Source organism: Cervus elaphus, chromosome 33, assembly GCF_910594005.1.
Source record: "Cervus elaphus chromosome 33, mCerEla1.1, whole genome shotgun sequence".
In the NCBI taxonomy this organism is placed as follows: Eukaryota; Metazoa; Chordata; class Mammalia; order Artiodactyla; family Cervidae; genus Cervus; species Cervus elaphus.
The window spans coordinates 25,098,236-25,114,403 of record NC_057847.1 but is presented as its reverse complement, the minus strand read 5'-3'; the positions used below and the strand labels follow the sequence as shown (position 1 = coordinate 25,114,403).

General features: G+C 37.3%; 1 protein-coding gene across 3 annotated transcripts in view; it reads right to left on the bottom strand.

Annotated features, from left to right (window-relative positions):
* Positions 1 to 16,168, bottom strand: part of ATF2 (activating transcription factor 2) — a 77,647-nt gene extending 61,479 nt beyond the window's left edge. The window contains exons 1-2 of one of the 3 annotated variants that reach the window (XM_043894246.1): positions 15,999 to 16,168; positions 5,431 to 5,531 (exon numbers count right to left, since the gene is read on the bottom strand). In XM_043894246.1, coding sequence (XP_043750181.1) covers positions 5,431 to 5,450 — 20 coding nt within the window. In that variant the 5' untranslated portion in view covers positions 5,451 to 5,531; positions 15,999 to 16,168. The remainder of the gene's footprint in view (positions 1 to 5,430; positions 5,532 to 15,998) is intronic. The other 2 variants (XM_043894245.1, XM_043894244.1) reach the window with 2 other exon arrangements.

The window sequence follows — 16,168 nt, the reverse complement described above, 5'->3', positions numbered from 1 at the left end:
GGCACATTTTTAAGACTTTTAATTTACATTGCTAAACTCTTCAGATACATAACACTGACTTCTACTTTACCTGTAGTGTACAGAAAGACCTCATTTCTCAATGCCCATACCAACACTGAATATTTAACTTTTTTGTTGAATTAGTGGGAAAAAAATTTTTAAGTTGCGTATCATGACACACAAGTGAGACTGAACCTTTTCATATATAAAATGGTTCTTTGTAATCTCTAAAATGCTTCCTTTGCCCAATCTTTTTTAAAAAATGGAAGGTATCTGACACATGACATTGTGTAAATTCAGGGTGTAAAGTATGGTACCTTGATACATTTGTATGTTGTAATAAACTGCTACTGTATATTTATTCTACATTACCTAAACATCAACTTTATCCCTGCCTTTTGCCCATTCAAAAAAATAAAATGTTAGTCCAAAATTCTCTCTTGAATACAGATCAGAGGCTCTTTCTTATAACATGGATTTCTGATTATTTACCTCATTGTATTCCTGATCTAGTTCTAACTACGCAAACTACAAATGATGCCCCAAACAGTGAAACGACTTACTCGAGGTAAAAAACGGCACAAGAAATTTCTCCTGCTATAGTCTGTGCCTGCCAGCTGACCAGCTTTGCTATACTGTGCATATGAACTGTCTTGTGTTGCAATTATTTGCCTACCAACTATACAGCAATTTTATGTAAACCACTTTAAAAAAAATTGTACAGAAAGACTCTCTGGGGACTTGTAGAGTTACTCAACAGACCCATTATCAAATAAAACCACACATAATATAAGATGCCAATTAAAAAATCGTAACGAAGAACACTTTAAGGAAAGATGAAAGGGAGGAAATGGGTTGACATTAACCAGCAAACCATGTCTTATAACTTAACATTAATATAAAAGACAACCTTCTAAGGAAAAACACATATAAGGGTATCTTCATGGGAGACAGATTAGTCAGGCCATTGAGGGAGCAGCCTGTCTAAGTACAGAGTATGAGAACCTGGACAAGAAGAGAAAGGTGCTCATGGGGGGAGGGGGGTTGGGCTGCAGAGGAGACTGAGTTAGGTAAGGGAAGATCTGTCTGTGCAAGCAGGGGGAAGTAGTCTGATGTGGGATGTCGGTGCCCCAGAAGGGTGAGGCGGTATACACGTGAGGTAAAGAACAGGGATGGCACCAGCCCAGGCCAGGATACCAGGGCCTGAGCAAAAGGATACCTACCTGATGAGAGGAAAAGGTCTGGGGGCAATAGGCAATTCATTACATGTAATGCAGGTAATGAATGAATACGTGAATTTCTCAAGGATACAGTGGATGAAAATAGGCAACACTATACAGAGGATGAAAATAGTCACACCATAATCACACAGAATAAATCCTGATATTAGATGAGATTTATAGATATTGGTTGGGGAAGGCAATGGCAACCCACTCCAGTACTCTTGCCTGGAAAATTCCATGGACATAAGAGCCTGGTAGGTTGCCATCTACGGGGTCGCACAGAGTCAGACACGACTGACGCGACTTAGCAGCAGCAGAGATATTGGTATGAACTCATGACTTTCAATGGAAACATACAGAAACACAGATGATAATATGTGTATAAATATGCACATATATTCACATACTTCCCTAGCTGTGTCACTGAGAGGGCCTAGGAACACTGATACCACCTAACCAAGAAGCCCACTTAGCACTTGATGTCAAAATGCCATTTTTCAACCAAAAGGAACCTGGGATGCTTGAAGAACTGATCGATTCCAGGGCTTTAGCAGGAAAAATACATGATGGGCCTTGAATATCTTGTGCAAGAAAAAAGGACTTATTATGAATTTAGCCAGAAAGTCGCTAGATCTCAGACAATTTCAGAATCAAAATAAATGACAGTAATAGATATTATGAATAAAATAGGATTTCATTAATCTGATATAAAAAATACATACCAATATAGAAGAATAAACTGAAAGTTTGATTAGACAGGATACTTACATCCTTTCAAGGTATCTCTGCATAAAATACATTTTAATTACTAAAGGCAAAAGAGTAATATACAGTACAAATGCCTGGCAAACATCACTTTACTCAAGTGATACAAGTTAAAAGGGTTGCAATGAGGAGGACACAGCATCACTTTCATGATAGTCATGCCATAGATACATAATCTGAATCTAATCATGAAGAAATACTACACAACAATACTACACAAATTGAGGTAAATCCCCTCAAAACAACTGGCCCATAATTTTCAAAGTGTCCAAGTCAAACAGAGATCAAGGAACTGTTTCAGATTGAAAAAGACCAATGAGTCACAACTACTAACTGCAATGTGAGATTCTAGACCGAATCTAGTTGCTATAAAGGACAGACATTATTGGAATAACTGGCAAAACTTAAATATAATATACAGATTAGACAGTAGCAATATTTTGAAATTAACTTCTTGATTTTCATGGTTATATTACGATTTAAGAGGAGAATGCCTTATTGTAGAAAATAAAGTATTTGCAGGAATTGGATATCATGCTAGCATCTTAAAAGGTTCTGAACTAAAAAAAAATTAAACATAAAAATGGAAGAACTTACAGAAGGAGCTTAAAGTGTATAGAAATAACATGCACTATCATAATTTACATATAACCATTATATAATTAGTATCATGTAACTTTTAGCAGTAGTTAAGAGAATATACTAAAATATACAGATTCTCTTAACAATTCTCTGATTGTTTCTGGATTATAACTTTCATATTGTGTCAAAGAACAGAAAAACTATGTTCTGTATTGAAAGTTAAGAGCAAACAGAATCATAATAATTTCTGTATCTGACTAAAGACTTGAGAGGTGACTAAAATTTAGACAATTAGCTGTCCTATAGGCAACTCCCTTGTTTAAAACATGAAATGTAGGTTAAACATTTTAAGACAGATAATGTTAAACATATTAAGATAGATAATCCTTTACCCTGTAGTATCAATATTCCCATGCAATTTTGAATTATATCATTCAAATGATATAACTGATAAAAATATTTGCTTTTTTTACATCTCCTATCAAAAACAAGTAAAAAGGAAATCACTTCATAGAAACTAGTATGAGCAAATGAATCTTTGAAAACAGAAGTGGGGGAAATGAATCAGTTTCTGGTGGTTAATTTCAGAAATCACTAGATTCTAAAATATGAATTTTACTGATATTCTAGTTATAGAACTACAAATGTTGTAACCTTTACACTTAAAGCATGTATTCAAGCTTCAAAGCAGATTTCTAAAATACAGATAATATTTCATGTTACATATGATATGCAGAATTCTCAAACATTTCTAATACAAATATATTTTATGAAATTTATTTGAAGATATTTGACTATTTGTACCTGATACTGCATTAAGAATAAGATATGTTTCCTGACCTCAAAATTAGTTTAGTAAGGAAGGCAAACAAGTGAATATAGTAATACTAATTTAGTGATATACATACAATAATAAAGATATACACAGGTGCTATGGGAACATAGGGGAACAGGGAGTATACTAGGGCTGGTTACCTTTCTTCCCTACCCATAATCCCCTCTTAGAGCCAGGCGGCCAGCAAAAGGCAGTCCTATATATTTCAGGTAAACCAGGAAAGACATCTGAATAAGTTAGGACAATCAGATTACCTCTTCAGGAAATGTGTTAAAAAACAAAAGTCAACCAGAGCTATACATTAGACATTTAAAATCATACTCAGGATTCACAGACACCTTCTGTCATGTTCCATACTGATAAGAAATTAATGAAAGCCAGAATGGAGTAGGTACAGAAAACAGAGACAAAAAACCATGCAGCCAAGATGCGTGAAAAGTTTCTATGAAGCCTGATGCTTTCTGTGACTGGGTCAAGTGAGAATCTTTTGTATTCTGAGTATAAGCTCTTCTTTTCTCTAAAGTTAAATTTATCTGAACTTCTACCCCGTCATTAAGACAAGTACCTAGCCAACCCTGGAGAGAGAAAGGATCTGCCAAGGATACTGAAGGAAGTAATGCCTGGACTTAAGTCTTCTTAAAGAAAAAAGAGATGATGTTTTGGGCAGAGGAGAGAGCAGAATACACAGAAGGATCGCCAAGAACTTCTAATGGCTAAACTATGGGATATATGGTTGAAGAAGAAGAGAGCTGGGGCCAGAGCAGGAAGCAAATTTCAAAAGGCCTTTAGTGCCTGAGCAAGGAGTCTGGAGTCCATCCTCATTCCCCTATCTGACCCCTACCCTGAGGTTATAAACTATGGCCCTGTGCCAAAATGTTAAGAAAGTTTTTGAACTTTCTAAATAGTTGAGAGGTGTGTGTGGGGTGGGAGGAGTGGAGGAGAAAAAGAAGCAAGAGACTATATGTGACCCCCATAAAGCCTAAAATCTTACTATCTCGCTCTGCAAAGAAGTTTGCCTAATCTTGTTATTAAAAATGGGAAAATTCATGTTGAGGTTTGACAGAAAATAACAAAATTCTGTAAAGCAATTAAAAGATAAAATTTAAAAATTTAAAGAATTAAATTAATAATAAAAAATGTAAAGATTTTAAATAGGTGATTTAGATCATCAAAGGGACATTTTTGCAACATCACTAATAGAAGTGTGGAGGATGATTAGTGAGAGTAACACCATGCATAAGAAAATTATGCATAAGAAAATCAGTTATAAACTTCTAGATTCAGGAAAGAGAACGATGAATTATACTCAAGCAATGCCAGTCAAAATGAGAGGAAAGGATACGTTATGCCCTTATGGTTAGGTCTCTAATCCTTAACGGTGTCTGCAGACCCTTGCATGCACTGGCCTCTGACATCCACCGCATTCTTATGATACCTTCATTTTTTGGCTGTAGTAATGCAAACCTTTAATCAGCTCACTCTCTCACCCCAGAGCGCTCGTACTCCCCTCTCATCTGTTTCTGAGTTAACACCACTCACCACTGACCTTCTTCCCTCTACTACCCCTACCCTGTAATTTCCAATGTCTCTTTGAGTAATCCAGTTACTGAGCACATGCAAGAGTAGGACTTTCTGTCCAAAATGTTTTTAAAATATAGAATATATCTCAAGGATTAACTCCTGTTACTGTACCTATAAAAAGTCCTACAAGAGTTGGGACTTTCATGCTGGGACCCTTTGCTACAGAGGACTCTCTAGTCAGACAAGTTAGGACACTCTGAATTAAAATTATGTACTTTATGTAAAGTCTTTGGCGTGCTTTTATATGCTGATATGCATTGTAGCTCCAAAAGGACATCTCCAAATCTGCCAAACATCAGAACTTTTTTTTTATTAAAGTCAATATGGTAGGACACTACCATTCTGAGGATTGCTATCTGGAAATACCTTTTTAATTTAATAATATTTGAGAGACAATCACAAAATAAAAGGCCACTTTTGCAGTAAAAACTTAAAATCTCTTACCTTTCTAGCTGGTAGGCCATGAGCTTTATCTACTGTGCTGCCAGGTATCTGTCAGCTCTTATTAAGTAAGCAGTGCTTCTCAAGCTTCCATCCAAATATCCCTAGGGCAAAGGAGAAGCAGAAAAGAGCAAACTCATTACTCTGCAAGAGCTAAACAACTTCTCTACAAAAATTTATAAATGGTTATTTTACATTTTAAAGTGCATGTGAATTTTGCCTTCCATTCCATTATTTAATATAAAATTAAGGTTCCCTCAAAAATCTTCCATAAAGATACTTATCCTGTGGCCTCCCACAACTCCTGGCACACTGCCATCTATTAGAGGTGTAACAATTTCAAAGATGGAAGCATGGCAATGGAGTCTTGGTGAAAAGAGAAAAACAAAACTTTTTCATGTAACAGAAGGGAGAGGTAGTCATAGCTGATCTGTAAAACGGCAGTGCTGAATCTGAGCAGCAAAACTCTTACAGTGAACATTAATAGTTCCTCTTATGTCAGTGTTCTTTACACAACAGTTTATGTGGTTCTTATTTGGAAACAACTTTTTTACACCCGTATCAGCTAGGATTAGCTTTAGCTGTGAGTGAGAAAACTCAAAATAACAATGGCTTAAGTGAGTCAAAAGTTTATTTCTCTCACATGAACACAGGTAGTCAGAACCATGACCATTAGGAACCCAGGTTCCTTCTATTTTGCAGTTTTGCCATCCTCAACATGTGGCATCTCCATCATGGCTTAAAATAACTGCTCAAGGTCTAACCATCACATCAGATGACAGGAAGGAAAATGGAGAGATGGGTGATAGCCTCCTTTCAAGGACACTTTTCAGAAATTTTACAGGAAACCTCTATTCTGGTCAGAACTTAAGTCACATGGCTAGAGCTAGCAGGGAAGCTGGGAAATACATCCTTTATTTCATCATATGCTCGGGGTGGGGATGGGGGTAATGGAGCGTCTACAATAAGGAAAAAAGACGAGAATGAATATTGGTGGATAATTAGTTTTTTCTGTCATCATACTCTGGTCATTCTAAAATGGAAGATGGTTGGATACCTTGTAGAGATGCCTTATCAGTCCACTGACAGGAGCTTTCAAAAGTAGATAGTTCTGCCAGCAGCCAAGGAGCAAGACCAATGTTAATAAGGACTTCTCTAAATATGCAAGACCAATCTGTATCTGAAGACCAGAGTAAAGAAACAACCTAAAAAGTTTAGGTTTGGAAGGATAATCTCACTAGGTTTTCCATAAACTTTCCATAAAAATGATTACACAGGACCGATTAGGTAAGCAATGGAGTGCCTAAGATGAGACTGGGTAAGAACTTGCCAGAAAGCTCAGTTACTAACTATATTAGGAAAAGGCAGTGATCCCAGGAACAAAGTTAAAGGGAAAGTCAACTTTTCTCTACTGTTATTTGAGTGCTGAGCTCCCATACCTGAGAGTCAAGTGTGAATTTGGACCTCCATTTCCTTATTGCACAAACTGTTGAAAAGAACTTGCACTTTACCTTGAATAAAGTTGGCTGAAAAGGCCTTAATATGTTTAAAAGTTCTGATGCAAATACCAAAAGTGATAATGACTCTTATTTCAAAGCTGGCAACAAAATTCTGTTTTATATACAGACTCTTCCTTAAAGGAAAAGGGACCAGAAGAGGGTATTCTGCTAGACAAATGTAAAATGGGGACAGTGAATGGAGCAGCAATTCAAAGGACAAATGGCTCTGTGGGATAGCTCAAAGGTTCACATCTTCCAGGGACAGATCAATTTCTGCAAATTATTTCTTTCATGGAAATGCTTAAGTATGGCTTCAGATTTTCCTATTGAATATTTGCATTTAGTTCAGCAGCTGCTTACAAAAGACGAGGAACTTATATCTAGAAAGCAGCAAGATGGCCTTCTGATCTTTACTTCAAGCAAAAGCAACATTAAGCCAGCCAGCTGAACCTGACAAACAGAGCTCATGTTTAATGCATGCAAGGTTAAGCCAATTATCTAGACTTTGAAAAACATTAAAAATAAAGGTTTATTTGTTTGTAACTTGAAGGGCACAAATGTAAGGACTCTCTCCTTTACCACTACTACCCTACCCCAGCTACTGTGAATGTATGTCTTATACTTGGACAAAATCAACTTGTAGGTAAGGGGTAGGATCTCTGTCTGCTAAACGGAACAAACACTACTAATGGCAAGTATTCAGGAAAGAGAAATTGGGCAAAGAACAGGGCCCAAAAAGGTAGACATTAGTGTGAGAAAGGAATTAATTCTACTTAAGATGGATTCTGGGAGAGAAGCTAGCTTCTGGCCTTGTGGGAGCAGAAGAGTTAGGTAGGTGGGGGAACAGATTTTCAAGGGAGCAACGTTCAGACAGGTGTTTGTATTACTGCAGATACACTAAGACTTTTCAAGGGACTGATAAGTAAAACATGTTTTAAGAAAATCAATTTCTGTATCTTCAACTTCCCTTTGTTTGCTTTCCTAATAATCATCTGCCTGCTTTCCTTAAGTGCTCATAATTCCTTATTTGAAAAGAAACCCATAGCTCTTAGCCATACCAAATATTACTACAATGCATTGCCCTGGATTGTAAAAATCTCCATGGAACAAAACAACGGGCTGATTTAATATAAGAGTGTCTTAAAGCCTCCATTAATCAAGGCACCCTTATAAATAGTGCTGTTAAAGCGAAGCATGGCTTTTTAAGAATGATGTTGTGCCTTGTGTTGAGGAATGTTTTGAATTCAGATGTATTGAACAGTGTGATGACAGGAACAAAAACCCTTTCATTTAATGATTGCCTCTTCTATTCTCAAAATGCTGTGGAAAAATGCATTGTCCTGAGAGTGAGCTTCATGAGAACAAAGCAAAGAGGAAATCAATAGGAAACTCTGTAAAGTTCAATTTATATTTGCTGCAAAGAAGTAGGATAAGGTGATGTGATCAAAATAGTTTAAAGCATTAAAATACCCTGGATTCAAAAAAAATTATTCTTAATTATAAGTTCAGTAAGAAAAAGGAACAATAAAAATGCTCAATTGTTAAAGGTGAATTAAGTCGTTTGTCTTTTAAACCAATGACAGATCGAATCACTAAGGATCACAGTTGATGCTCAAACAACTCAGGGCACCAATCTTCCATACAGTCCCAAACCTGAGTGTAACTTAAAAGATGTCCTCTGTATCTGTGGATCCTCCACTTTCCCAGTTCTGCTCCCACAGATTCAACTACTGGCAGGTGATGCAGTAATGTTGTATATACTACTGAAAAAAATCCACATTAAGTCAACCCATGTAGTTCAAACCTGTGTTCTTAAAAAATCAACTGTACTTAGAATGGTGTCAATATCTTGAAAAGTCAGAAATCATTCTTTTTTCAACTCAACTTATTGTTGTTCAGTCACTAAGTTGTGTCCGACTCTTTGTAACCCCATGGACTGCAGCATGCCAGGCTTCCCCGTCCTTCACTATCTCCTGGAGTTTGCTCAAACTCATGTCCATTGAGTCAGTGATGCCATCCAAACATCTCATCCTTTGTTGCCCCCTTCTCTTCTTGCCCTCAATCTTTTCCAGCATCAGGGTCTTTTCCAATGGGCTGTCTCTTCACATCAGGTGGCCAAAGTACTGGAGCTTCGGCATCAGTCCTTCCAACGAATATTCAGGGTTGATTTCCTTTAAGATTGACTGGTTTGATCTCCGTGTTGTCCAAGGGACTCTCAAGAGTCTTCTCCAACACCACAGTTTGAAAGTATCAATTCTTTGGCGTTCAGCCTTCTTTATGGTCCAACTCTCACATCCCTACATGACTACTGGAAAACCATAGCTTTGACTATACAGATCTTTGTCAGCAAAATGATGTCTCTCCTTTTTAATACACTGTCTAGGTTTGTCAAAACTTTTCTTTCAATTTCATGGCTGCAGTCGCTGTCCGCAGTGATTTTGGAGCCCAAGTAAATGAAATCTGACACCGTTTCCACTTTTTCCCCATCTATTTGCCATGAAGTGATGGGACTGGATGCCAAGATCTTCATTTTCTGAATGATGAGTTTTAAGCCAACTAAAACTAAACTTACAAAGAAAAACTTTAGGAATCAACTTAGAAATGTGCTAGAGTACACAGTTCATCAAATTTATTTTCAGGAGTGTATGTATGAGTACACTAGGCAGAATGGCCGCCCAAAGATGTCCCCACCCCAAATCCTGGAATCTATGAATAGGTTATGTTACAGAGCAAAATGGACTTTGCAGATGTAAAAATGGTCACAGACTCTAAAACAGGAAGGTTATCCTGGGCTATCCAAATGGGCCAATCTGATCATATGACCCAGTGAGAGTAGAGAACTTTCTCTGTCAGAGAGATTCTGACAGTAGCAGAAGTCAGAGATAAGCAAGAGATAGACTTTACTTGCCATTACTGGAGGCAGCAATACTGAAAGCATTTTAGCTTCTACGAGTGAAGATCAGCTCCAACTGACAGTCAACAAGGAAAGAGAACGGCAGTCCTGTAACTATATGCAGTCAACAATCCAAATGAACTGGAAAGTGGATTCTTCCTCAGAGCCTCCAAAAAAAAAAAAAAAATTGCAGCTCTGTCAACATACTGATTTAGACTTTGTAAGGCCCTAAAAAGAGGGCCCAGGTGGACTTCTGACAAAAGTTGAGAGATAAATTTCGTTTGTTCTATAATGCAAAGTATGTGGTTATTGCTGATGAGGAATAGAAAATTAATAAAGCAAAAATCCTAAGGTACTCAGGAGGACAGGCTTGCAGACCAAGGAACTGCACAGATTTAGAGCTTTCTCTGTGCTCTAATTTCCTTCTCATATCTTGGTAAGAACCAAAAACAAACAAACAAAATGCCAAGAAATGATCCTAGAGCTCACACTGGGAAGAGCAGTATAGTCATAATAGACTTAAATCTAAGCAGCGGAAAACCTGTAGCTGTAAGCTAGAAGGACTTCATTCCCCTTTCAACGTTTAAGATTCTTTGAGTTTCTAAGCTAGGAAAAATTTAAATGGTATGATTTCACTACTATCCTCTCCAGTAAAAAAAATATACTAGTTTCAGGATTGTAAAAAAAAAAATGAAATTACTGTATAAGTAAAATACATTAAGTACAGAGCATAGCACTCATACAATATCTATTCAGTTTATTATAAGTTTTACTGTGTTTTATTTTGACTTTAAATGCACATTTTCCTAATAATCCTAATCTTACTACCTCCTTTATTTTTAAAGCCTGAAGGTGAGAATTAGTTAAACTTTTAGACAGAAGTTTTTTTTATTAATCTTTAACCCATGAATTTGATGTTATCCCCTCAAGTTATCTGGTACATGTTTAGTTCATCAGTGTAAGGAAGTGAGAAAAATGTAAGCTCAGCTTTAAGGATGAAAGCAGTAGTTTTTAATTGTTGCCCACTCCCAGCAGACACGGGACTTCCCAAGAGGCACAGTGGTAAAGAATCTGTCTGCCAAAGCAGAAGATGCAACAGACACAGGTTCGATCCGAGTCAGAAAGATTCCTTGGAGTAGTAAACGGCAGCCCACTCCAGTATTCTTGCCTGGAAAATTCCACGTACAAATGCACAGCACACATGACAGATGTTCTTCACACATATCACCACTCCCAAGAGTATACCAGAGTTTTGATGAAATTCCTCGAAGTTGATGAGATACATGAAGAGCATCACAGACGTCTCAATATTGTATTCATGAAAGTACATTATGAGTGCAGATGGCCCTATGGAGTCAACCAACCTTGGATCAAAAATATTTGCGGGAACAGGACTTCCTTGGTGGTCCAATGGTTAAGGCTCTGTGTTTCCAATGCAGGGGGCACAGGTTCAATCTCTAGTCAGGGAAATTCCGATATGCCAAGCAGTGTGGCAAAAAAAAAAATTGGGGGGAAGAAATTCCAGAAAGTTCTAAAAAGCAAATGTTGTGTTTGCCTCCAGCTGGCAACCATTTACACAGCATTTACACTGTATTAGGTATCATAAGTAATGTAGAGATGATTTAAAGAACATGGGAGGATGTACTTAGGTTATATGCAAATACAATGCCATTTTATATATGGGACTCGAGTATCAGTAAATTTTGGTATCCACAGGGGATCCTGGAACCAAACTTCCACAGATACTGAGGGATGACTGTATGTGAACAGTGAAATTAGCCCAATGTTTCAAAATGTTCTTTAATAAAAATAACAGTAGTCCAATTTTTAAGTCAAACTTCATTTCTCAAGTGAGTCTTGATTATTGCCAGACCTCTACTTCTTAAGTGATGCAAGGTAAACAAGTTCTTATTTTAAAGTTTAAAGTTATAATAGAACAAGATTAGAAATATATAAACACAAAGAACTTACAGATTAATGGTTATGAATATGAACAGTGCTAATCCAAGTTTTTACCAATAACATTATTTTAGACTTGGTAATCATATCAGTTATGTGAAATAACATCTCCAGCATTGTTTTTGCTCAAGGCAGATGTGTAAAATGCGCTTCTTGATCACTGCTTTTCCTCACTAAAAACTTATCTCTGTAAGAATAAAAAGATTAAATAGAAATTCAGAGCTCAGCAAGAATTAAAATAATTCATGATCACCACTCAGGGGTACATCAATAATAATTTTTCATTTTGAAGAGGGTACAAATAACATAGATTATGTAAAATTCCCATAACAACACTAGTAAGCTTACCCCCTCCCACACCATACAAAGTATGTCAAAATTCAAGTAAATGAAAGAGATATTATCTCAGAAGTAACCCTCATTCCAATATCCATACTTCACAATCATTAAAATCTATCTTACAAAGATAAAAGATATCAGTGACTCTCAACAATGTGATTGAGAAATGATGTTGTACTTATAGTAAATAATTAGTAAAGAAATCAAAAGCACAAATATCAGAAATATGGTCTTTAAATTAAATCATCTCTTCCACTAAGGAGAGGAAGAAATGAAAGTTCTCACTGAAATGTTTAAGGTGGGATTGGTGAAGCAGAAGAAAATGATAACTGGATTGCACAGAAATCACAGCATCATAATTTTATCATTTCAGTGATTTCTGGTAACACTATTCTAGCATGTTTCCAACAAATAAACGGAAACTCACTAACCTAAACAATACAATTAGAAAAAAACTAAGTTATAAAACTGGAATGTCAAAGATTTAGGTTCCATGAGGCAAACTAAAGAATGTTTAGGGAACATATTTATAAACTTAAGGTATTTTATTAAGGTATTATATTATTAAGGTAGCCATATAATACCAAAATACACCTGGTGATTTACCAACTGGCTTTTGCCAATTACAATCATTCCCACCTGTCTTTCTCTACTAATCTTCTTGAGAATCTCTCCAATAATAAGCTACTATTACTGTTGGGACTGGGCTTCTCCGGTGGCTCAGTGGTAAAGAATCAGCCTGCCAAGCAGGAGAGACAAGTTTGATCCCTGTATTGGGAAGATCCCCTGGAAAAGCAAACGGTAACCCACTCCAGTATTCCTGCCTAGGAAATCCCAAGGACAGAGGAGCCTGGCAGTCCATGGGGTCACAATGAGTTGGACACAATTTAGCAACTAAACAACAACAGCTGTTGGGAGTGCTTTCTATTCCTTGGATATTGTGACAGAAAAAATGACTGAGAATCACCATCTTTGTTAAGACACAGACTGCAGACACGGGTGAACAGGCCTAGCCCCCGAAGCATTTATTCACATCCTTTCTTGTTGCAAAAAATGTTTTTAATTACTACAATTACCAAAATGACAAGAAGAGGGAAAAAAAGCATCACTAAACATAAAAATGTAAAGGAATGTATCAGTTTCAAGCTTGTTAAAAAGAATTAAGTGAAAGTAATATTTATGTATTTACAATTACAATATATATGTAAAATAATTCCAATTATTGTTGGCCTTAAAGATCCACAAACTTCCTTAAATTTCTTTGAAACTATACCTCACACTAACTTTTTAACTTTAAGAAACAGAAATAAGATGTTTTGTGGGATTGGGCCCTAGATATGAACAGGTGAATACTATTACTACTACCTCATTAAGTTACATTAAGAGAACATGAGGAATTTTATGTACGTTCTTAGTCTTAATAGGTGTGCGAATAAGATAAACACAGAAACATAGTGAGTTAAACTACTGACTATAACTGCTAATTTGTTTTATTTACAGTACATTTTAATTAGAGACTAGAAAAACATTTTATGTTTTTATTTTAAAAAATAAATTATTGCTACTCACTGGGTTTTCAGTGAAAGACTGGTGAAAATCTGGTTTTAAATAGGGAGACTTCAACTACTTTACCTTGTCGGAGGACATTACAGTAAGACTATTAAAGAGAAAGAAGTACCAGTTTATAGTCTTATTTCATAATGGAAGGAAGAGCTTGTAAAAAAAAAATGAGTGGAAACAGCACGTACAGTGGGACAGTTTACTTGATCTAACATGATCTAACAACAATTTACCAGCAGAGAACATACAAATCATTAAACCCCAACTTTTCCAAAAAACAAAAATTTAAGTAGAAAAAATGTAGATGATTAATTGAAAGTTAATGCTAATTATAGGTAGTAGAAATTTGAGGCAGAGTACATTGCTTTTAAATACGAAATTCATACAGCTTCTAAATCCTAAATACAAACACTCCAATTTATTAAAGAGCTGACACAATAATTTCTACTCTTAATCTTAGTTTTAAAATATGAAACACATATTGCAAGTAAAGTAAATGCAGGAATTTCTGGATTACATATCTAATAGATAATATAGTGCCCCAAATATGAAATAAACATTCTAATAAGATGTTTTAAAAAGAACTTCTAGAAAATAATCAAATCTGCAGAAGGTATTATGTACCTTAAAAACATATGCACAAAAGCACCTGAAAGCTCTGTCCTTACTGACAATTAAAAAACAAGCACTTATGTTCTAAATTACCACAATATTATATTTTAGTTAAAAACCTAATGGTGGCAACATCCTCTCAGAATAAGATTAAACATGTCTTGGGGAAGCAGCATACACAGCACTGTAATTCTGGACTATTCTTACAGATTATTTTACAAAGATTAGGATTCAATTATCGATGGCCTTAATTCTGTTTGATCTGAAGAAAAGCATCTCTATTTTTTTAACATACTTTACAATGATGTCCCTGCCGCTTTGAGAACAGTGTTCTTAGTAGACTCTTCAAGTCAGTGTAATCAATTACAAAATATAATTGCTATTATATTTGTCTTTCAGGGCACTTAACCACATAGGGATGACTTTCTAAGAAGCTTCTCACCTTCATAGTTTTGGTACAAAAGACCAAAGATATAGGCTTTAAGATAATGACTAGAAAGACTACTGACAGTGGTTATAAATTTCTTCAGATAGGACAAAAAATGTGCTCAGTGGAACAGTTTTTGTTCTGATTTCAAATCTATACATTAAGTGTATCTACTGTTACTGTCTCCAAGTTTTAAAATTCCTTAGAAATTGTTACTTTCACATAATAACAGGTACTAGTCAATAGCCTAAAGTACATCAGGAGTAATCCCTTTTACTCCATCATATTCACAGTAGTTTTGCTCTTGGCCTGGCCAGTTTTAAAACTCTTCATTAAGCAAAAGGCAAAGATAACTTTATACGATCTAAGGGCACAAAAATAGTCCCCATCTCTTTCACTCTCTCCCTCCTTCTAGCGTCAGTTTAACCACTGAACACAGAACCCAAACCCACATACACATACTCTCGGTACTGGTCCCCAGGGCATCAATTAAAAAAAAAAAAAAAAGCAAAGGTTATACCCCTACAGATTCTCTGCAGTCTACCCAGGAAGGTTTTTTAAAATTTAAAAAAAAAAAAAAAAATGGGGAAAATACTAGAATCAATCTGCACCCGCACCTCAGCCCCGCCCCATCGGGAAAAAGTGGGGGGTGGCGGGAGAGTGAAGGGGCAGAAAGGACAGAAAAGGCCAAGACTTCCAACTCCCAGGTTCTCCATTCCATTTGTTCCGTCAGCTTCCACCGCAGCCAGAGACCCTGACCCTATTTCCAACCGCGCGTCCAGTTCCTCCCCACGCCACCATCATATACAGTGCCCAGCCACTGAGTGCAGAGACCGGAGCCGGCCCTCTTCCTGTTCCATTCCAGAACTGAAGCGGGGTTTCCCTGCGCCCCCTGCGACTTCGACATGTGCCCCTGGGACCTCTGAACTGACCAGAGACGGGGAAGGTACATCGGGGGAGGGGTCTAAGAGAAGCCGTTATTCCTTTTTCCTCCACGTTAGGAAAGCGCGCGAGCGGGGAGGGGCCGGAACAACAAATGCCAGTTACCTAACGGTCCGGCCTGGCCAGTCCGGCTCCTGAAGCCGACGCCGCGCGGGCCGCAGAGGCGGCAGCACAGCCACAGCCGCAGCCGCCCCGAGGGCTAGGCACACAGGCAGGAGAGCCGGAGGTGATGGGAAGCGGGGGGTGGGGACTATGGTGAGCGACGTCGCCATGTTAGTGCCTTCTTTCTCCGTATCCCTACAGTCTCCAGTCCTGCGGCCCTCTCCTCATCACTACTCACCTTTCCAGCTCACTAGTTCATGCTCTTTTCGGTCGTTGGGAAGACCCAAGCTCCGCGGTGTTTACAAACTACCCCTAGAGGAAAGGGCTGAACCACACTTTAAAGGCCACGGGCTCCCACAGGCTTCCGTCCTCTCTCGCGAGATCGGACTGACAACCCTTCTCTCCGCC